Genomic DNA, 22,598 nt, shown 5'->3' on the forward strand with positions numbered 1-22,598 from the left:
TGAGTTCATGTGGGATTGCGTCTTGCCGTCAGGCGTCTCGATGGAAAGAAAAGGAAAAACAAAAGAAGGAAAAAAAATCAAAAGAATTATTAACAAATCATAAGAAAAATCAACGTTAGCACTGACCATATCACGTGAGACTGCCAACATCTACATTAGCAATTTATGACCTAAATTAACCGGATGAACTCAATTAGTATTAATATAAATAAGATTTTAAGTCTAAATTGATCCAATTAAAAGATTCCGAATTGAATTGATACTAATGTAATAGATTTATAATTTTTTTTTATATTTTTCTCTCTTTACATATTATAATGATGCATGATCAAACGCTATTAAGCTAGTGATCAACAATTAGGTTTCTCATAATCAAAACATGCATCGGCCATTTTTACTTCATAGTATGCACTAGAATGACAATTGAAGGCAAAATAAACTTTGGGAAGATCAAAATCAAAATTTCGCGCTGCTAAATGTTAAACATCAGACTAATATAGGAGAAAGGAAAGGGTAGTTCTGGTGCTAGAGGAACGTTGTCATAACGTACATAGCAAAACGGAGTCCGACCATTACTTGAACAAGGAGGATACCTTTCGAAAAGCTCTATCTAATTTCTAAGTCTGGATTCACAGGAGTCAAGAGAACTTGCTCATCATGTAAGAATTCATCATTTCGACAGAGCAAAGAGATATGATAATCTTAAAAGAAGGCACGAGATTCGTGTCGAAGATGAGCAAAACGAAAAAAATAACATGAAGCTTCAACCTCATCCTCACTACGACAAAACCTTAATTGAGGAAATATCTTCAATGGAAGGGAAGCAAGGCGTGCGTCCAATTGGCACGTTTTGAAATCCATTGCCAAAGTAGGATTAATGACAAAGCTGTCCATCATAACCACAAGTTGGCTCTTTTTCTGGCCCCTAACATTATTCTAGGGAAGCCTGCCAAACATCATAGGTACCCGGAAAACCAGAATACTTCCCAATTTGGACAACCTAATCCAAAAGGCATAACATAATTTTCACATCGAGGACTTGTTTCGTCCACGAGCCATGAAAAACATACTCGGACATTTAGTAAATTGGCATATTTTCTTCCTTTCGAAGCGTTACACCGACATGAAAAATATGATAAAAATCCTTAATATAGACGGACCAACTAATTACAACCCTCTGTACCGATAGATTGTACCCTTTGCATCCTAGATATACTCGACACCATATATACGAAGATTCCTGCACAATCCCAGCATGCGATGCATCGCATAAGGAAAACGAGAGTTACCAATCTATGACCCTATAAATTATCCTACACTCGATTGAATTTCCCCCGTACGTCAGCATTACCATACCTCGAATTGAGGTCTACGGTGTTGCGTGATTAGGTTCGTAACTTCGCCGGACCACCCGTCTTCTGCTCCAAAGAAGCCACCTTCAAGAAATATTCGTTCTGTGAGAAAAGCAAAACCACCCAACACCTCCGAATTGCAGGTCAGTTGGTCTCCTTAACGAGACAAAGCTAAAGCAAATTCCATACAAAGTGGATGGAACAGATAATACATGAGAGAGAGAGAGAGAGAGAGAGAGAGAGAGAGAGAGAGAGAGAGGCAACCTTGAAGGCAGAAATAGCCAGGCGAGCATGTCATTTCTGCAAGGAAGATAACTCACGGATCTTAATTCTAATCCAACACCAACCAAAAGATGCAGATGACAAAATGAAAAGGGAAATAAAAACCAATTGACACTCCCACAAAGTTGTGAAATGCGTGCGAACGTATCCATACGTAGGCACTGGAGTCGCGAAATGCATACGTACACATACGGCCGTATCTATATGTAGGCACCTGACCAAGATGCGCACAGCGCACCTCGCGAGAGAGAGAGAGAGAGAGAGAGAGAGAGAGAGAGGGAGAGAGAACCTTCGCCGGTGAATCGAGCATTCGGTAAGCATCGGCCGTGATTCCCACCAACCAAAGGCCAGGGAAGACGCTCTGCAAGAACCAAACCAGACACGAATGAAACAGTGCAAACGTATTCTCCTAAAGAAATTCACGGCTCAGCAACGCATAAGAACCACAAAACGACGCGATTGAAGATCCTCCGTACATCGAGCTGTTTCTGTACATTCCGGGGTCGCTTCCGCGGCCTCCGAGCAGGCCTTGACCCGGTCATCGCGAAAATGTCCTCCTCAATCTCCTCCTTCGACAGCGACACCCACAGCCTCCTCTTCCCCTCCTCCGCCTCCTCCTTCCTCTCGCCGCTGGCCGCCTCCGCGAAACCTCGCAGCCGCGCCGATTTCGGCGGCGGATTCGCATTCTCCTTCTTCTCGCCCTGCTGGACCGAAGGATTAACCGCCGGAAACACTTCTCCGTTCCTCGGGTTACCGTTGTTCGCTCCTCTTCTCGGCCTCAGGTTCCACGGCCTCTGCACGGCCTCCTCCGCCTCGGCTTCTTCGTTGTCGTCGCCGCTGCCCTTGCCGTTGTTGCCGCCGCTCCCGTGATCGGCGCCGGCGATGTTGATTTTGAACGTCTCCCCTCCCCTCTAGAGCCCGACGCCTGTTTCGGCAGCCTATCGAGGACCGACGAGGAGGAGGCGGGCGCGGAGCAGTAGCCGAGGGTGCGACCGGAGCGCGATCCGAGCGCCGGGGGCCGCGATTGCGTCCCGCAGTCGTCGGGAGGGGGAGGCGGGGGAGAGTCGCCGGAGGGGGAGGGGCGGCGGTGCTGGCGGTGGCTGGCGGTGGCGCTCCCCCAGCGCAGGAAGGTCGGCATGGAGAAGTTGTGGAGCGGCTGGGACTTCACCGGCGCCGTCGCCATAGGAGGAGCAGGACGAGGACAACAAAGCGAAGAGAGAACTACCCCGGATATGACTCAGCGGCGACGGCGGCGGCGGCGGCGGCGGCGGCGTGCGGAGATATATGATCGCGCGTCTACGAGCGCCTCTTCCGGTCAGGATACGGCGGTCGATTTTGCGTTGACCGGGCGGAGGATCGCAATGGAGAGAGAGAGATAGAGATAGAGATAGAGATAGAGAGAGAGAGAGGGGCGACGATGGTGTGCAGAGCGAGGAAGAAGAAGAAGAAGAAGAAGAAGATGGAGGAGGCCGTGACATAGAGCTCGGCGTGTTTTGTATGAGCCGGAGGTACGCAAAACGGGGCGTCGTTTTGCCCCCCTTTCGCCTATTTCCTTCTCTTTTAATTTTGATTTGGCAGTACGATGCTCGTAATTGTCGTATTTAGACCTATATACGATGTGCGTGTGCGTTTTCGGGGTAACTTTCCTGTTTCTTATAATTATTAAATTAGCAGGAAAAAAGCAAATTCTATCGTAAAATTAATCTCGGCTCATACGAATTGTATGGTATGATGTTCGCCATAAATACTAGAAGGTTCTTATGCATTTTAAACCTAGTTTGATAATCGTGTGATGTTATAATTTTTGCTTGTAGGCCAGTGTAATTAAGGCAAGCTCGTACAAATTTATTCGAGTAGTCATTTCGTTGCCATAAATTCTGGATTTCTTATTCTATTTTTCATAAGAACTTTATCTTTTATCATATGGAAAGAAATCTATTTAACTCTTTGCTAAGCTTATTTTTGCATGATTATGGTTCGAGCCTTTTCGAAACAATATATACTTTTAGACTTATATCCATGTTTTTCTCCGAAAGAAATTTTGTTGCTTTTTCTATAAGTTATTTAAAAATAGAGAGAGGGAAAAACGATAAAGTTATTGACAAATATTAGATGATTATGTACTTACGTTATTATACCTTTACATAGCTTATCGTGCATGACGATCTTTTTAAGTATTACTATTTACCGAGTAGAAAAGATTAATGGTAAAAACTAAGGGCATGCATGGTTGTGTTCTTTTGTTTTGTTTATGAACAAAAACACGTTTGTTTGCGTTTTTGTTCAAAATCTGTTTTTTTGTTTTTGGAACAAAATTGAAACGGAAATAAGAAACAAAAAAAGTTGTTTTTTTGTTCTATAAATACTTTCGAAGAACAAATTTTCTCTCTCATTTCTTTTCTTCTCTTTTTGTTTCTTCTTTTTTTTCTTTGGCCAGTCGCCAGCCTCGAGCATGGCCGGCGACGGACGCCATTGAGGGCCGACGACCTCACCAGAGCGTCGCCGACCCCCGGCAAGGTCGAGTGTCGAGCTTGCCTCGCCAGGGGCCGGCAACGCTCGGCCTTGTCGGATCTGGGCGAGGCTAAGCTCGCCCGGCCAAGGCGAGGCCGAGCCTCGCCCGCGTCGGCGACGCTCGGCCTCGCCTTGGCCGGGCTAGCTCAGGCTTGCCCAAATCCGGTGAGGTTGCCGCCAAAAGAAGAAAAAAAGAAAAAGAAAAAAAAAAAAAAAGGAAAAAATTAAAAAAATTAAAAATTAAAAAAAGAAAAAGAAAATTAATTTACCAAACGTGTTTCTATTAATTTTTTATTCCCTCAACAAGTTTACCAAACATGTCTTTCTGATCAAAAATTGTTCTTCAGAACATAAATAATTTTTTCTATTTATTCCCTGGAATAATTTTTTAATAGAAACATAAACAAACGCACTCTAAAAGGCATTTAAGTCAAAACTATTATGATGGAAGTATGTCATTGTCATTGTGATAGTATGATTTTATAAAAAGTAATGTAAGATCACGATTTATTGATAATATTATCTTACGATAATTGTAGGAGAAGTTTAAAAAATTGCACAATTACTATCTCGGAGCAAAACAGAAATTGCAACTCCATGCACTATTGTCCATCGAATTCTTTTTCCTTTGAAATTTAACTTATCAACCTTTTTTTTTTTTTGGTCTAATAAAATAGTAAATAACCAAATATCATAAGTACAAGTCTCGGCTAACCAACACAGATATAAACAAAATCGGAAAAAAGAAAATACAAAAGTGGGAACTCAGAAACTGAAAAGAAAAAGAGAGAGATTGTCACGAGACTTTTGTAGATTGGAATATTTTGCTACTACATTAGTGCTTAATCAAATAATTTTTTTAAAAAATTTCTAACCAGCCAGTCGGGAAAAAGAAAACAGAGAAGTCTCAGATTGGAACTTGGGTAACTAAAAGAGGAAAAAGAATATACAACGAAATATATATTAAAAAAAAAAATCTAATGATGCTTGATTCCTTTGGAAAAGATATATGCTTGCCTAAAATCAAGATATAAAAAGCCAAAACTTTAATAATCACACCGTAACTTCTAGAATCGCACTGCCTGGTATCTATATATTGTTCTTTCAATCATTCACATGCGTTTCTTCAACTTTTCACGGAACTTGCTCAAAATAAGAACAAAATACATCCATTGTTATTTGACGCGTATTTTTTAGGGAAATTATATATGTGATCAAGAATATATATTTACGAGAAAATAATGAAATCTTTCGAGGAAATACTTGATAAGAAAAGTTATGCGAAATGCCTGAAATTTTTGTTATCGCTAAATTGCTATATCAAATAAAGTTGCAGCGAAAATTGCTGCGTTGAAACTCATTATCTTTTATGCTTTTAAATCAAAACTCATGACATTAGACGAGCTTTGAACGAGGAAATTATAACATACTATGTGTCTAATTTAGAGGTTACTTATACAATTACCGTGATCGAATTAGGAACCTACTGATTGGAATAGGTTCATCGTTTTTTTGAATCTGAAACCTACCTTACATATCTTAGAATTTGGAACCATAGGGATTACAAGTTCCAAGGTCAATTCCAGAGTCTACTCATATTTCACCTGTATTTTTAATTGAATAATTGCAGTAAATCATTACTTTAATAATTATTACTTACTGCTACGAATAATATATAACATTAATAAAGTAAAAAATTTCATCATAAAATTGAAATTGAAACTAGTAGTTATAAATTATACACTCATAATTGGATATCATGGAATATCGCGGGAGATAAAAAAAAAAAAAAGCACAAAAACTTATTATAGGTTCTACTTACTTAGAATCTATAACATATTCATCGAAATAGATTGTCCAATTTTTGGAATTAGAACGTATTATGCATATCCTAAAACCTGGAATCTGTAACTAGACAGATTTCTACTGGTTTGGTTATACGGTTCAAAGTTTTATCCTAGAACATGCTCACCCCTAGTCCCGGCACGTTTACTAATGTAGGTGGTTCCTCCATTGTATGTGCAATTAAAAGCCATTACAAACATAACATTACCCAAAAAAGAAAAAGAAAAAGAAAAGTAATTGTATGTATAACCTAGGCAAGCTGACTACAATCATATTGGGGAAAAATTGTCTAAAAATTCATAAAATATTTAATTATACTAATTGTGTTTTGAATATTTTCACATTTTACCAATTAAGTTGTAAACTTTTTCATGTTTTACTAATCAAGTAAATCCAAATAATTTTGACTAAAACTTGTTAACATAAATGTCAGTCGTCTCGGGATTGACATAGACAATTTATAATCGAAATTTAATATTTTTTGATAATTTTATTTTTTATTTATTCTTTTCTTCTTTATTTTTCTTTTTTTAATCCTTAATGGTCAATAGGGGCCATCAATCGAGGCCTAGGGACCCTCGTTGGCCGGTGGGCGAGGGTAACACTAGCAAGGGTTGCAATTGGCAAGAGCTAACGATTCTTGTGCAAATCTGAGTGAGAGCTATGACCCTTACCCAATGGTTTGGCAGGGGTTATTGGTGGCCCTATCGGTCCTTATCAATAAAAAAACAAGAAAAGAAGTAAAAAAGGAAAGTAAGAAAATTCAAAAAATTCAAAAAAATATTATTAAAAATTATTTACATTAGTACTGACAATTTATGTTGCATTCTGGCTGCTCACTTCAATGATGCCCGCTTACAATTGGTGAATGGAAATGGAAAATTTTTCTAGGACTCTAATGGTATGATTATCCAAAAAAAGAAAGGGTTAATACCTTGAAAAACCTCAAACTACTACACTTGTGACAAATTTACCCCGATTAATCATAAAAAACCCTAAACTTGTGTATTTATAACATATTTATCCCAAACTAATTTATTTGACTGCAAAAATTATAAACTGGTAAATTTGTGACAAATATACACTCCGCTAAATTGGATTAATATAAAATAAAATAAAAAAATTGTAAACTGTGACAAACAGAGCGTAAAATCGCAAATTGGTATACCAGTCAACTATTCATTTAACTTAATCAAAATTTAACGAAAATTAATATAGGATAAATTTGTCACAAGTGTACCGATTTAGGGTAAATTTGTTAAAGATATATCAGTTAGGGATTTTTAGTGATCAAAAAAATAATTTCGGATAAATTTGTCACATATACCAGTTTAAGGTATTTTTAGGGTATTAACCAAAAAAGAAATTGGTACAATTAATAATTTCGGACAATTTCCCCTCGTGCAAACGAGCCCTAAACGCCGTCGTCAGGCCGAAGCGATGGACAATACAGCGCCTCTAGTGCCTCTAATTTTCAAAAATAGGGACCCAAAAAAAGAAAAGAAAAAGGAAAAAAAAAGAAAAGGAAGCTCCTCCGAGCTCCCATGGCTGCACCCTTCCTTAAGCCCTAGAAAAATCTGGAAACCTCCCTCCCTCCTTCGCTCTGCCCTGCTCTACACTCGCTCGGTCGCGTACTCCGCTCCTCCTCTCGGGATCGTTCCGCTGCGATCGACGCGCTGGTCCGTTCCTCCTTCCTCCGGAGCCGGCGGAGAAAAATGGAGGCGAAGCGGCTGAGCAACGGGCCGGTCGCGGCCTCGCCGGACGGCGGCGCCCGCGCGAGATCTCTGCAACCTAGCTACGGAAGCAGAGCTGTCCGGGTACGCGCTCCGCTCTTATCACGTCCCGCGAGGACGTCGTGTGTTTGTTGTTCTGGACGGCGGTCGCCGGTGGAAGGCGACGGCGTGCGCGTCGGCATTTGGCCGAGCGTGCGTCGTCGACGGCGGTTGCTTTTGATGTCGTTAGGAAGGGACTGCGTTGGCAGTTCGAGCTTGGCTGGTAATCGGTGCCGCAGTAGGCTCCATGGCGGTGGCGGCGGCGGCCGTGACGTTTTTGTGTTGTGAGGATTGGATTAGCGTTTTTTTGCGTCTATAATCGTGCTCGTGTCGAATGAGATGCAAGTCTTCGTCCCTCCAAGCTGCTTTTCCTCCGAATTATTTTGATGCTTAGGTGTTGGGGGAGTCTGAATCTTCTTATCATGTGGCTTAAGGTTGATTTGATTCTGTTGTGAACGGTTTGTTTAAGTTGAGCTCATGCATTTGACACAAATGTTTGGCTGGTGAGACTTTAGAACTACTTCGAATCATTGTTTTTACACATCGAGGGAGTACTCAAACAACTCTGAAAAATTTGGAATGACACAATAGACTTTATCTGGAATTATTATCTGTTTTTACTTTTGTTTCGAGAAGATTAAAGGTTAACGTGCTGTGCTATTTGGTTTCCCCTGGGATTTGCTTCTCAGGAAGCACTGGAACACCTAGCTTCTGTTGATTTGGTTGACTTGTGCAATGAGGCGAAGATTGAGCGGTGCCGGGCAACTAGAGACTTGAGGAGTTGTGCCCGCTATGTACATGATGTTTTAAGCTCCTGCGGTCATGCATCCTTGTGTGGGGAGTGTAGCCAACGTTGCGATCATTGTCCGATATGTAGAACTCAAATACCCAAAAGTGGCAACAGACTTCGGGTTCGACTGTACTATGAGTGTATCGAGGCTGGCCTTATCTCGAAAAGACATGATGAGAGATTTCAAGAGCGAGAAGATGAGAACCAGCTGAACGCGGATGTTCAACGTCTATATTCTTTGTTCGATGTAGCATTGGAGAATAATTTGGCTTCTTTGATATGCCACTGTATCCCCCAAAGATATGAGTTGCTTTCCTTTACAGAAGTTTGCTTCCACATTGTATTATTCAATATGCTAACCAAATTTTACAGAAACTGCAACAGGGGGCTGTTAACATAGACAACAAAAAAACATTAATTTGAGGTTTCATCCTATCCCAAATATCATTAACCTATATTCCCTGATAAGATTCATTTTTCTTTATCCAAAAGCATCGTGTTTGTGGAACATGTTCTCTTTGACAGAAGTTCAACAGATGTTACAGATGTTTGTATGGATGAAAGTGCTGTATCTAGTGATCCCGTCACCGCGTTCTTGCTTGATGAAGTGGTTGTGAAGGATTGGTGCAAGCGAACATTCAGTAACATTGTGGCAGAGCTTCGAGGCATATGTATCCTGAAAGACTTTCTGACACATTTGGAATTCCTGTCCAGTTCCACTTTTTGTTTGGATGTAATTTCTCCTTAACATTTTGTGAAATAGATAACCTTGAATTGAAGGATATGAAAAGCAGGTTGAGTTTGCTTCTTAGGTATTCTGCTCAGCTGGCTGGCATGTCTAATGTACTAGAAGTTTTGGAGTCGTCGTTCAAGGGAAGTCTTTCCCCGCAGTTGCATGACTTGCACCATCTTCATGAGAGCATATTGAAGACTAAACAGGTTGGGTTACTGGAGTTTTCTGCAGTTCACTTTAAAACAATGTCCATAGCTTTCTATATTACTGTTTCTTAGAGAATTTGTTTCCAATATTATTGTGGGATATATTTTCAATACCATCATTATAGCTAAATTACACACGCGATATTTACCTATGGCAATTGTCGACGGCTGGAGAACGCTTGTTTTGTCCAACCAAAAGGTAGAGGTGAATGTATGGTCTTAAAGATATGCCAGTATGATCCACTCGTATATTACTTTCTAGAAAAAAGGAGGACAATTCACTTTTTATAGAACTTGCACTAGGTGATGGACAATTCTTAATAATTACAATTTCTGTTGAGGCACTGGGTGTTTGGACAAATTTGAAGTGAATTTCAATAAGCTGCATTAGCAGACATAAACATTGACATGCTTCGCTTAACTGTTATTCTGGGTGGAATCTTTGTTGTGAGACTATGTAACTATGAAATAATTCATTGGAACAAGTGTTGAGTTCAGGTATATTAACTGGGGATCAAGATGTGAAATTGTTCCGCAGAATGCATTGACTCTGTTTTTTTAATGTGGGATTAACTTAATTATTGCTTTCTACTCCTGCATTCAGCATATGGAGATTATGATGTGGTGCATACGGCATGAATTTTTAGCAACACTGGGGTCTCGGTATGCTAATTATGAACAATGGCGTGCCTCCTTCCGAGAGAGAAAATCAGCTGCAATAAAGCGTTCATGGCCTGATGCCGTAAATCTCTCCGCAGAATCTGGTGGACAGGAAGGTTCCCTTTTCATTGAAGATGCTGTAGCAAATCTTGAGATAATTGAGGAAGGTACAAATGAAATGGGAGAGGAGTCAGAGCTCTTTTCTTTGCAGAAAAATGGAGGCTCCTTGTTCCTCAGGGCTAAGGTAGAAGGGCTGTCTGGATGCTATCCATTTGAAAACCTTCGTGCTGCAGCTGACATGTTATTTTTATATGGAAGTTCTGATTTGGTGGTTGCAAAGCGGGCAATTGTATCCTTCTGTCTTTTGTGTATTTTTCAATAACTGATAATGCTTTATTTAATTGCATTTGTATTTTCAAGGTGACGAAGATGGTAAAAAGTACCTTTTTTCCCTTAATTGGCATATAGTTTCTCTATTACCTCTATGATCGTCACTGGACATTACCTGATGAACTCTGGAGAAACATCGTAGATGACTTTGCAGCATCTTTCGGCGTAACTAGGCATTTATTGCTGGAGTCCCTAACGTTTTATCTCTTGGACAATCACTCAGACGATGCTTTGAAGGTAAGTTGTTGGATGAGCTTCAATGCAGGATATGCAGCTTTCCATAACTTTACTGTTGGTAATTTATTATTGTTAGACAAATGTATGGTACTTTTTTCTTTGAGGTGGCATCATTACCAACCTTCTATGTTTTGCGTTTGCACAATTAAACAGCCAACCATTGGACATTTCTTGGATTAACATTGGGAAGATAGAATTTCCAAGCATTGTTTGAATCATAGTGCACAAATATTTTGCTTTTGAAAATCAGGGTTATTTGGATTAATATTTGGTTGTAGAGGAGCTCTGCTGTCAAGCTGTCATTCTATGTATTGAATGGTTCACCCTTCTTGGATTGGGCCGAACTTTATGACAAGGGGATTGAACTATATATGCTGTGCATCATGCTCACTAAAAGTTGCAGCTCTTGGATTATTCGGATGTAGGTGCTGAAGTCCCCAGTCATCACGAAATTTGTTCCATATTCCTCGTTAATATGTCATAAACATATTTGGGGCAAATTACATATCGCCACCCAAGTTTTTGGGATTGTTGCAAATTGTTCCATGATGTCTCAATTTTTGCAGTTCACCCTAAAATTTTAGAAATTGGTTGCAATATGTCTTGGGGTTGACTCAAACCAAAATTTGCTGAAGCTCCAACCATTTGATGGTGTGAGACTGATTACGGTTGCCTATATAAGTATATACCAATAGAAAAGTAGAGGAATAATTCAGAAATATATCACATTTGAGCACGTGACTAAAGTTCCATCGGGAATTCGATCGGTGCCAACACCAAAGGCATATCGATGTAGAGATCTGAAATATGCCTCTGAGTAATCCTTATATTAATTTCTCACATATATAATGTATAAAGAGGTCAGATATGTGAAATTTTTTTGGCTGCAGTCAACCCAAGAGGGCGCATTGCAACCAATTTCAAAATGTTGGGGCAAATTATGAAAATTGAAAATGTCAGGGGGCAACTTGCCACAAATCCAAAGAATTGGGGGGCAAGTTGTAATTCTCCCTTATCTACGTTTATTTTGATGCAAAATTTTTGGTTTGAAAACAAATGAAAATATTTATCATTGCACGGTAATAAGGTGAAGTCCTTGCAAGCAAGTTAATCATCAATTATAAGAGGCTTCCGTTTTAAAATAGAGGATTTTCTTTAAGGAATGAGATAGCAATACTCATCTAGGCAGCTTGTTCATGTTTCAGGTGTTTGTAATCTTTGGATGTATTAAGAGTCCTTTTTGTTGAAGAGGGCTAGTCTTTGGTGTCACATTTTTTCAAAGAGTCATTATTTCCTGCACAGTGCAAGTAGAGTGCTACCAAGACTGAAAGCTAAAAACAACAAAAATTTTCAAATGCGTCTGCCAGCGAGTGTTGGCGAAGTTTCATATTAATTTATCGGCCTTTTGAATACTGTGGTGAGTTTTTTTTTGGGTCCAAAGAGACTGGAGATGTTGATCATCACCTTTTCATTTTTAGGAATTTGGGAACTTGGTTGAGATTCTACTGGTTTGTTTTTTTAGTCGGAAAGATTCTATTGGTTTACAGTCTAATATTTATTCTAAATTTACACTTCTTAGGAAGCTTGTCACCTTCTTCCAGAGATCTCGGGCCCAACGACTCATCCTAAGATTGCCCAAGTTTTGTTAGAGAGAGGAATGCCAGATACAGCCCTGATGGTTTTACGTTGGTCTGGACGCGATGGTGGATCACAGTTAATCTCGATTGCTGAGGCCGTTACTGCAGTTCGAGTGAGGGTGGAGTGTGGGCTGCTTACTGAGGCATTTACTTATCAGAGAGCGCTTTGTTCCAAAGTCAGGGAAAGGAAGCTTAAGTATGAAGCTGTTGTTGATCCATCCGATGCCATGAAAGCTGAATGGAGGACTTGGGTGGGATGGATGGAAATTTTGGTCACTGAAATATGTTGCCTTTCCATCAGGAGAAAGCTCGTAGATCGGATGATAGAGTTGCCATGGAACTCTGACGAGGAGAAGCATCTTCGCAAGTGTCTAATGGATTATACAACTGATGACCCCTCAACTATCATTGGAAATCTTCTTGTTGTTTTCTATCTCCAGGTAATCTAGTGGCATTTGGAGGAAAGTGATAATTGAGTCTCTGTGTCTCAATATGATTCTAATGATATAATTTTTCTTTTTTGCTGATCACTGAGAATGAATATGGAATCGCCCTCTGGGTAGCTTGACTACTTAACTATAGGATATTAAATGCATACTGTGGCAACAAGAATATTGCTTCACTTTAGCTCTCTGATTACTTTGTCAGATTTCACTGATGCCATCAATAATTGTTTGCTACTGAATATTGTTTGCTTCCACCACTGGAACTTCTGTGATTCCGTCTATTGAGTGTTGGTTTGTTCCACTGCTTTTTTTGTGGGATTTTACCCCATAGGTCCAGGATATATCAGGTTTGAACCTGGGTCTCATCCTTGGCCCGCTAACCCTTCTTGCCTCTGGCCGGTTGCCTGGGGAATTTTAGCGAGAGCTAGTTAGTTATTTCTTCAGACATGAAAAGTGTATGGCTGTTTTACCTGATTCCTACAAATCTTGTGTTCCATTGCAGCGCCACAGGTATTCTGAGGCATACCAAGTTGATTGTGAGCTACAGCGCCTGGAGCAGGAATTTGCAGCGACCACTTCAGCTAATCAAGACGTGTTATCTAGAATGCAAGCAGCTAGTCACTGGAGAACAGAGCTAGTGGTAAGCAGTCTATACTTGACCTTTTAGCTTCATGTTCGAAAGTGGCAAGTTGTTGGACAGGTGCTTCGGCTCTACTAGAGACAAATACTCCAAGCATGTGAAGCCCGTTTAGGTGAATTCTCATAGTAAGCTAAGTGGGCACTGACATATATTTTGCAAAGTCCTAAATGGGTGGTCCTTAGGAGTAGAAGTCTTCTTTCGTTGCTTGATGCTGGTTTCAGTGTGTACATTTCGCATGTTGTACCATGCGTGGAAAAAATCGTTTGTTGTCTCCACTGCTGGAGAGTAACTAGCTACTGCTTGTACAAAACAGGATAAGTGTATAGAGTTGTTGCCAGAGGTGCAGCAGCAACAAATAAAGAGCGGCAAGTTGCCCGAGTTTGCCATCACCTCTGAAGATGCTCATATACCTGAAGAATGTGATCTTCCTCTTGAACGAAGGCCCATTCCTTACGGTTCTTCAATTCCGTTAGCCGTGGATTCTTCTGTTATATTGAATGAGGTCATGACGCCTTCCTCAAAACGATCTGACTTGGAGAATCCTATTAAAGTACTTGTGTCCAACACCAATTTTGCAGTTGGACTTGGTAACACTGACTGGTCTTCAGTTTCGGGGGAGTCATTGCTTTTGAATACAGAAAGAGGCTCTAAGCTTCTTGGCAGAAGTTTAAAAAATGATACGTCAACATCTGGAGCTTTTGATTTCAAACCCGCCTCACCATTGCAAAGGTTTTCCAGAGGTTCGCCCAAGTTTTGCCAAAAGAATTGGCCCCAGGGCAATTTGCCTGATCATATTTCGTCAATAGTAGAACTAAATGGATTCAGTGACCAAGTCCAGAGAAGTAGTCATTTACACTCTCAAACACCAATGGCGAATCCTCAGCCTTCACCTGCCAGCCACCGTAGTCAATTGAGAAGTTCTAAGCAGGACCTGCCCAAGACAGTATCTGGCAAAAGGGTCCATTCAGAGGCCAATGGTGTACCTTGGAATGCTGTTTCTTCAGATGATCTAATGGACATCTCTTGGAGGTAACGTGGTCGCCATCCTCTATTTCTTTGAATATCTAACTCTTATTGTGCCTCCATTTTGCTTTTGCGCTTAACTGCAGATGTTATAATCGGTCCATCTGATACATCTTGATGGTATGCTCTCTAACTCTCTGCAGTGGTGAGAAATCTTTTGCGGTAGAGGATGAGAATCAAGCTCGAGCACTGAGATGGAGATCCGATGAAACTAGCGATGAAGAAGAGGAACCACATCAGCAGAGACCAGTGGGGACAACTCCTTACCGAACTCCGGTTACTGCGATTCGCAGAAGCAGATTCGCCAGACGATGATGGTTGCATGGATTCATTATGCATCAAGCTTCTTGTTACTCTCGATTGTTCTTCCCGTTTGAGAGCGGGACGAATATAAAGCAGCTGTAACTTTTGCCTGAAGTGGGTTCGTGCCAAACTTTCACAGCTTCGGCTTGGTGAAGGAGCTGCAATTATGTAAGTCCTTATGCGCAGTTCCCCCCATGGTATCCTGCGCGGAGTTCTTGATTGGGGGAACGAGATTGAGGGGTTGCCATGTTCTTGTATCTTTACAGCGACTCATAGCACAAGGCATTTTGTGCCGGTCTCGGTAATTTTTTGTGAACCTGTAACCGGATCGAGTGCCTTGAGATTATTTGGATTGAGAGATTTTGAAGGAGAATGTCGCGTCTAGGCAAATCAGAGCTTTTTCTGGTGCTGTTTTTTTGATGCGGCAGGAGTAGATCTACCGGAAGTCATTTGACTCCATTCAAAGGCATAATAATAGGAACATATCAATTGCAGGCAGAATATTGCATTTTCCTGTCACATCATATTGCTGCCTCGTTAATTTTCCTTTCCTTTCTTCTCTTTTGTTTCGAGCAATCAAATTGGCGCCAAATTATGTGCCTATCGGGGTCGGTTGCTACGCTAGCTAGCTAAGCGGCGGTGGCATCAGTGATTGATCATTGAGCATGGTGGTGGTTGTCCGGTGAATGATGGGTGATGGGCTGTAGTATGGATAAATGGAAGTGTAATTTATGATTTGGTTGTTTTGCGGAAAATAAATAATTTATAAAGTATTTTATCGAAAAATGATTGTTTGTATCGAACGGATGATTTATGAAAATGTTTAGACATAATTTGTTATTGACAGTGAAAATATTTTTATTAATGATAATTTCATTGAAAAATAATTTTGAACTTTTTTAGTGAAATAAATAGAAATGAATTTCAATGATGCAAAAGAGATCTTATTAATTTGGCAAGTAGACTTAATATAGATTGAAATTATTCACTCTTAGAAGAGAAAATAAGGATAATATATGGTGGAAAATAAAACATATTTGGCATCCTTTCCCAATTCTCTCTCGAGATAAAATATGAATCCGGAAAGAAGTATTCCTCTCTTTGGTCAACATCACTGCCATCTGCTCAACTTGAAAAGTCAAACAAGTAGTTCTCCGGAAATATTTCTTCTCCTTCCCTCGTTCCAAAACGAACCGTCGGCGTCGAAGGACAAAGCTCGTAGTCATGGCGACGGTTCTGAAACTTCCGATTGTAGACCTGTCTTCGCCGGACCGCCTCTCCTCCGCCGCCTCGATACGCCAGGTCTCTTCCCGCCTTAAGCACTTCGCCGCGGACCGACTCTTTTCCGTCTTTCCTGTTCCCGTTTGCCTTGTATCGTGGCAGAACGAAGCTTCGTGGTTTCGTTGTCTTCTCGGGTCCCTGCTTTTTAGCTGGTGTCCGAAACCGAAACGAGCGACCGCCGGTGGTTTTTCAAACTTGCCGGTGGCTGGGGACTGACGCTTTTGTGATCTTTGTGTGCGAAATTGCAGTTAGCATCGTTGCCACTGCTGTAATTAACGCCATTGAGATTGTTGCGATTGCTCCGATCGCGTTTGAAATGAGGGAAAGAGACGGAAAGGAGTAGAATTGATGAGGAGAGATTGATCCGGTTATTATTATTATTTTTATTTGTTAATCATTTTATGTACAGATTTTGGAGATCATTTATGTATTACTTAACAAAGATGTTCCCTTTTTGTGCATTTCATCCCATTTCCGTCGCTAGCATCCGTAATCACTTCGTCCAAAATGAGTATAAAGCTAATTGTCTCGAACTAGTCCCTCCAGTCATTTCATGTGATGTAACTTTATAGTGCAAGGACCGATGCAACTTGGTATTCGGATTGGCTTGAATTGCTCTTTGTTGTTTGTTTGGCGGGTGTGTGAGAAGACTATCTCAGAACTCAGAAGTGTGTACGTGTGAATTGAATTGCAGGCTTGTATAGAGTATGGCTTCTTTTACCTGGTGAATCACGGGGTTAAGGAAGAGTTACTTGCTAGAGTGTTTGAGGAAAGCAGAAAGTTCTTCTCACTCCCCTTGGAAGAGAAAATGAAATTGGCTCGGAAGGAGCACCGAGGCTACACGCCATTGTATGCTGAGACCCTCGACCCTTCCTCAAACTCCGAAGGTCTCTCTCTCTCTCTCTCTCTCGCGCGCGTGCGCGCGCGCACATGCGCACAGGCTGTTGCATTCCATGGCATCTTTGGTTAGACTTGTTAGCCTTTTTTCTTTAGCATCTGTCTAAAACTTTTTGAGCTTGGTGTTGGAACATACATGCTAATGGATATGGGGATGTATTATTATGCCTGTATTTCTGGTTGGTTATCCATTGTTGAGGACAGAAAAATAGGTTGGTTATCACTCACTCACAGGTCTGTGATTCCATCAGGTGACTCAAAAGAGAGTTACTACGTTGGGCCTCTGGAATATTCTTCGCATCAAAAGAATCTGAACCAATGGCCTCCTGAAGGTATGGTTTGTTGAATATATTTGCTCATATTCAAATGGACTGCTTTTCATTTAAGTATTGTATGCATTAGCGTTATCATGACAACATCTAAGTAAACCACATCTCACCGTGATCAACTATACTATTCCTCTAACACCATTGCGCTCAACTTCGTATGCATCATCATCATCAGAAGTGTTATCCAAGTGGTATGCACTATTTGACATCTGTGGACTCCTGTATAAGCAGTGTCTGAAATTTCTTTCCCCTTCTAGTGGATTTCAGATATGATGCCATCTTGGAAATCTACAATGGAATCCTACCACAGAGAAGTAGAGTAAGTTCTTAGCGCTTGCTTATCATTGATGCAGTTGCATGTGGATCAACTTGGAAGTACATTGTTGTTCATTTTAGAGCTTGTACCTACTGATTTTGTTTTCCCAGAAGGCCATTCTTTGAAAAATTATAAGAATTTCCATCTATTATTGGAATTATTAGACTAGACAAATATCCTTACTTTATTTCTGGTGCAAACAGATGCGTCTCACTGAATTAAATAACTTTTGATATTACTTCTACTCTGGCTCTTTTGCTAAGTGATATGTTGTTAGTCAGCTGTAAATTTTCAGAAGAATGATGTGGGTCAATTGGATGTGCCAATTTTAGGAAAATAAGAAACATGGAGAGGAGGCACAAATAGTTTCAGTCTGTTTCTTGTTCACTGTGTGTATTTCTGTAATTGGTTGTCTCACTTGCGTGATTGATTTTCATCTTTACCGTAACTTACTATTCTACTGCCATGATGGAATTTTTTACTAGGTCTGTGGGGAGAAAGCTTCTCTCTTTGATTGCGCTGTCACTGAACCTGGAGAATGACTTTTTTGAGGAAATAGGGGCCTTAAACAAACCTAGCTCATTCCTTCGTCTTCTACACTATCCAGGTCCAGTGTACAGTCATCTATCTTATATTCATGGCTAGTGAGTAAATATCATTGTTATTTGCCTTGGACTGATCTGAACTTATTTCAATTCCTGTTGGACTTGAACTATGCATGACAGGAGAAGTATACTATCAGTGCTATAAGTTGTGTACAACGCTTACTTTGGTACCAAAAATTTCCGTCGGATCACTTAAGTGCCAAAATAGGGACCTTAAACAAACCTAGCTCATTCCTTCGTTTTCCATCCTCCTCAAGAAATGATGTCATTTTGCCGTTATATGTGGATATCCTCATAGAAACGACGCTGTATAGCTCATGGGGATTGAAATTAGGGTTTCCTCCGCTCACCGCTCGGCCACCGTCGTTCGCTTGCCATCGCTCGGCCACTGTTGCTTCGCCACCATTGTAGTTGCTCAACCGGGTGAGCGAGGAAAGATTGAGATTGTTGCTCAAGCAAGAAGTGGTAGGAAGAATAGGAAACGAGGGCGGAGGAGGAGGAGGAGGAGGAAGAAGAGGGGTTGAAGGTGCTGTTGGTGCGCTGGTGGTGGTGGTGGTGGTGCCGGTGCCATTGCTGGTGCCGCTGCTGGTGCGCTGTTAGTGCTGCTGCTGGTGCCATTGCTGGTGCCGCTGCTGGTGCACTGCTAGTGCTGGTGCTGGTGCCATTGCTGGTGCCACTGCTGGTGTTGGTCTTCGAGGAAGAAGAAGACGACGTTCCTTCTCTCTCAATTTGGGGATTTGGGGTTTTTAAGTTGGGGGGAGACGCGAAACGGCGTCGTTTTGTTGTTTAGATGGCTAATTGTACTCTCCGACGAGCCACGTTAGCTTAAAACCTTAATAAAAAAGTGCCACTTCGGATTTCCGGCCAATTTCATCGGCGTTGGCATTGAAATGATCGTTTTTTAAATTTGTTGGCATTTAAGTGATTCGACGGAAACTTTTGGTACTAAAATGAGTGCTGTACACAAGTTTTGGCATTGATAGTGTACTTCCCCCGTGCATGACTAGCTAGATTATATGATAAATCAAGATGAAACTCATATGAGCAGTTTTCTTCTAATATGAAATATCAAAGATGATCATATGGCATTATAATCAAGATATAGTCTAGATGTAAATTTGATAATGTTGATGTCGTTTAGACTTTTGAAATAGCATGGTTGTTCTTTTACATCGAAGCAAATGAGAACCCAAAGTGACAATCGTCCTGGAACTAATTTCAGGTGAAGTAATGATCTCTAAAGAAGAAATTTATGGTGCATCTGCACATTCTGATTATGGAATGGTCACTCTACTGGCAACTGATGGAGTTCCAGGACTGCAGGCATGTCAGCTTTAATATACTTAGGTTCTCAAGCATGGTTATTTTAAATGTTTGTCGCAGGGACAAGTTAATGAAGCTTGTCTGCAGGTCTGCAGGGATAAAGATAAGCATCAGCGATGCTGGGAGGATGTTCCTCATATAAGTGGGTGAGTTTGTTATCCTCATGCAATTTATCTTTAGAACTCCAGATGAATGATGACTTTGTGACGAGTATTCTCAATACTTTTAACAATTTAACATCCATGAGAGGAATAGGAGCGTCACATTGGCTGTTGCTTTAAAATAATATTTCTAGTTTGTCTTGGTCAACTGCTGATGATCCATACTGTAGATTAGCCAAGGGCTTCCAGCTCTGTTTTGACTAGTTCTGTTTTTTATTATTCTGTTTCTCTAGTCTCTCTTTTGGTATCTTCTCTTTTTATGAATACAATACAAGCAGAAGAAGATGAAAGAAGCATTAGCATAGAAGTGCTCTGTCTTGCTGCTATTCTCGTGATGACTGAGTTGGCTATTCTTTGTTTTGATATTGACAATATGAAAATGATTTTGCAGGGCATTCATCGTAAATATTGGGGACATGATGGAGAGGTGGACTAATTGTTTGTTCAGGTAATCAATGAAACTGGAAAAACTAAATGTAGCAAGTGTTTTCTAGAAGATAAAGTATCTTTTAAATTCTAAAATTTGTCTCTTATTCTCAGGTCAACACTTCACAGAGTGATGCCAGCGGGACAAGAACGCTTTTCTGTAATTTACTTGTCTGCTATCTGTTTCCTTGTCATTCTTCAGTTTGCATGGTCTAAGGCAATGCGTTTACACTTATCCAATAGTAACAGGAAATAGTATCAGCAAAGTTGACTGGATATTACTTGATCAATACTTCTGACATGCTCCTGATAAGGCAATATGTCTTTCAGCCACTTGTTGAACTGAATATGAAACTAAGCTAAAGTCGTCTCTCATGCTCAAGAGCCCAATAGTTGCCAAAAGGAACTGATGGAGTAGAAGCCATGTCTATTTCATCTTAGTTTCTTTATTACAGGATTGTGATTTCTTCTGAACTATGCATTTTCATTCTCTTTGTTTCTATCACATAGGAATTGTCAAATTTAGGTAGCATCATTTCATTTGTACCAAGGATATTTTCCTCTTACCCCTTGAAAGCTGGTTTAGACGGGCTTGTGAAGTCGCGTATTAATTTAGTTTTATCATTTCAGTATTTTGTGTGGTATGTGATCCTTTTGTTGAATGAATTCATATCTCTATCTTGATTATTGAATGCTCTAATAGTTGAGATGTTGGGCTATGATAATTCAAATGCATGAGAATGCTGCTTACAACCCATTTGTGATGCTGCTTACAACCCATTTCTAGAATTTCCACATCAGAAAAATACTTCCAACCTGAGAGTTTCATCCCCAAGGATTCGTTTGTGCTCTTCAAATCAGAGCAGGAAAGCAATAAAGTTTTTTTGCGCCATCTTTTTCTCCTGGCCTTTCAAGTTTTTTCAAGTTTTCTCTCTTCAGTAGATGCATGCTTACTGAATACCACTTCAGGTTCCTGGTTTTTCTTGTTTGTCCTTACTTTAGATATTTTACTTAAAGGGTTGAAAGTCAGAACCTTCTGTTTTGTCTAGAGACTAGAGTCCATGAAAAGAGCTTGGGTGGGCCATGTAAATGATTAATTCATCAAGCCTAAATCTGTGGTGGTGTAGAACATTGTATTTTTTTGACTGTGTAGATACTAGAATTTTGTTTTCCTGTTTACCATTGTCTGTAAGTACTCTGAATAAATTCTCTCGTATTGTCAGAAAATCTTCCTTATTTTAGGGGAGGCTATGCTAAAACTAATTGTTTAATTTGAAATTGTATTTTCTGCAGATGGCTTTTTTCTTAGATCCAAATGAAGATTGTGTGGTAGAGTGCTTAAAAAGTTGCTGCAGTGACTCGTTTCCTCCAAGGTATCACTGCAACTCCCTTGTGGTGGTATACTTCGTTAGCATTATTGACCTAGCAATTACATATTTTATGCCCACCACTGCACAGCAATTTAGCCTGTTTCTGACTAATACAATTCAACACCTAGAAATATATAGTAAAAATGACCTGATAGGTTCAAATTGCAACTGAACGGTAGCAAGATTTTGGTAGCTGGATTTCATAAGGGGTAGTACAGACAAATTTTTTTCTTTGTATGTCTTCTTTCTTGGGAGAGCGCACATGTATAAGGATTCGGTGTAAATCTGCTTCTTGTGAAATTGTTCCTGAGAAGCAAAGATTAATGGATTGTTATAGTTTTATATGGATGCGGAATGGTAGTCATATGCAAGTCCATGGTTCTCCTTTTCCACTTCCCTTAATAAGTATGTGCCTTGTTCTTGCTGGCAAGTAGGAAACAGCTGAATGTTGACATTATTTGGGGCATAGCAATTTGTGTGGGGGAAAAAAACGTGTTCGAGTTTGGTGTGATATTCCTTTTTGGTTAAAGTGCTTCACTGGTGTTCTGGACGCTTGGAACAGCAACTTTGATTGAACTTACTTCATGCGTGCAGGTTTCCTCCAATCCGGAGTGGAGAATACTTGAAAGAACGGCTCCGGCTCACGTATGGAGTGTAGTTTAACGTCTTGTTCAACTGAACGAAGTGTCCTACATTAAAAATATCATGTGGAGCGTCGATAGTAACATAATGTTCAGCTAGCTGCTAAACAATTTCAGCTTCTACTTGGACACCATACGTATCTGTGTCCATACATGATCAGTAAGATGAGAAGTGTCCAATTTCACTTGATTTCCTCCTTGTCTCCTCGGTCACAGCTCTCCTTCATACTGGAGCTCCTCCCCCCCTTCCCCTTTTCCAACGCCCCAAAAAAAAAAAAAAAAAAAAAAAGAAAAAAAATCTTGTTGAACCTCCTTTGAAAATGCTGCTGCTGCTGCTATAGCGACAAATATAAGAGACAAGTTAGTTGTTGTCCTAACGATTGTTTGCTTCTTGGCTTGTGCCGCTGCCTGTAGGGAACATG

The 22,598-nt window shown here is 40.4% G+C and overlaps 3 protein-coding genes across 3 annotated transcripts; 2 read left to right on the top strand and 1 right to left on the bottom strand.

The window, feature by feature from the left end:
- Nucleotides 1–638: 638 nt before the first annotated feature.
- LOC104443663 lies at nt 639–2,817 on the bottom strand. The gene is made up of 5 exons (XM_039313227.1): nt 2,584–2,817; nt 2,111–2,545; nt 1,924–1,995; nt 1,617–1,652; nt 639–1,436 (listed from the first exon to the last, which is right to left on the bottom strand). The coding sequence occupies exons 1-4, from the start codon at nt 2,815–2,817 to the stop codon at nt 1,647–1,649; spliced, it is 747 nt and encodes a 248-aa protein (XP_039169161.1). The 3' UTR covers nt 639–1,436; nt 1,617–1,646.
- A 4,668-nt stretch (nt 2,818–7,485) lies between these two features.
- Nucleotides 7,486–15,351, top strand: LOC104443664 (E3 ubiquitin-protein ligase HOS1). Its single transcript, XM_010057170.3, has 10 exons — nt 7,486–7,807; nt 8,452–8,839; nt 9,089–9,223; nt 9,316–9,491; nt 10,096–10,500; nt 10,620–10,778; nt 12,358–12,855; nt 13,364–13,501; nt 13,815–14,530; nt 14,668–15,351. Exons 1-10 carry the CDS (start codon nt 7,706–7,708, stop codon nt 14,837–14,839), a joined length of 2,889 nt encoding a protein of 962 aa, XP_010055472.2. The 5' UTR covers nt 7,486–7,705; the 3' UTR covers nt 14,840–15,351.
- Nucleotides 15,352–15,939: 588 nt separating this feature from the next.
- LOC104443665 (2-oxoglutarate-Fe(II) type oxidoreductase hxnY) lies at nt 15,940–22,366 on the top strand. Its single transcript, XM_039312136.1, has 11 exons — nt 15,940–16,129; nt 16,803–16,995; nt 17,257–17,337; nt 17,602–17,653; nt 18,136–18,257; nt 19,478–19,578; nt 19,666–19,724; nt 20,131–20,187; nt 20,280–20,325; nt 21,459–21,538; nt 22,130–22,366. The coding sequence occupies exons 1-11, from the start codon at nt 16,052–16,054 to the stop codon at nt 22,191–22,193; spliced, it is 933 nt and encodes a 310-aa protein (XP_039168070.1). The 5' UTR covers nt 15,940–16,051; the 3' UTR covers nt 22,194–22,366.
- Nucleotides 22,367–22,598: the final 232 nt, after the last annotated feature.

This window comes from Eucalyptus grandis, chromosome 5 (genome assembly GCF_016545825.1).
Source record: "Eucalyptus grandis isolate ANBG69807.140 chromosome 5, ASM1654582v1, whole genome shotgun sequence".
Taxonomy (NCBI): domain Eukaryota; kingdom Viridiplantae; phylum Streptophyta; class Magnoliopsida; order Myrtales; family Myrtaceae; genus Eucalyptus; species Eucalyptus grandis.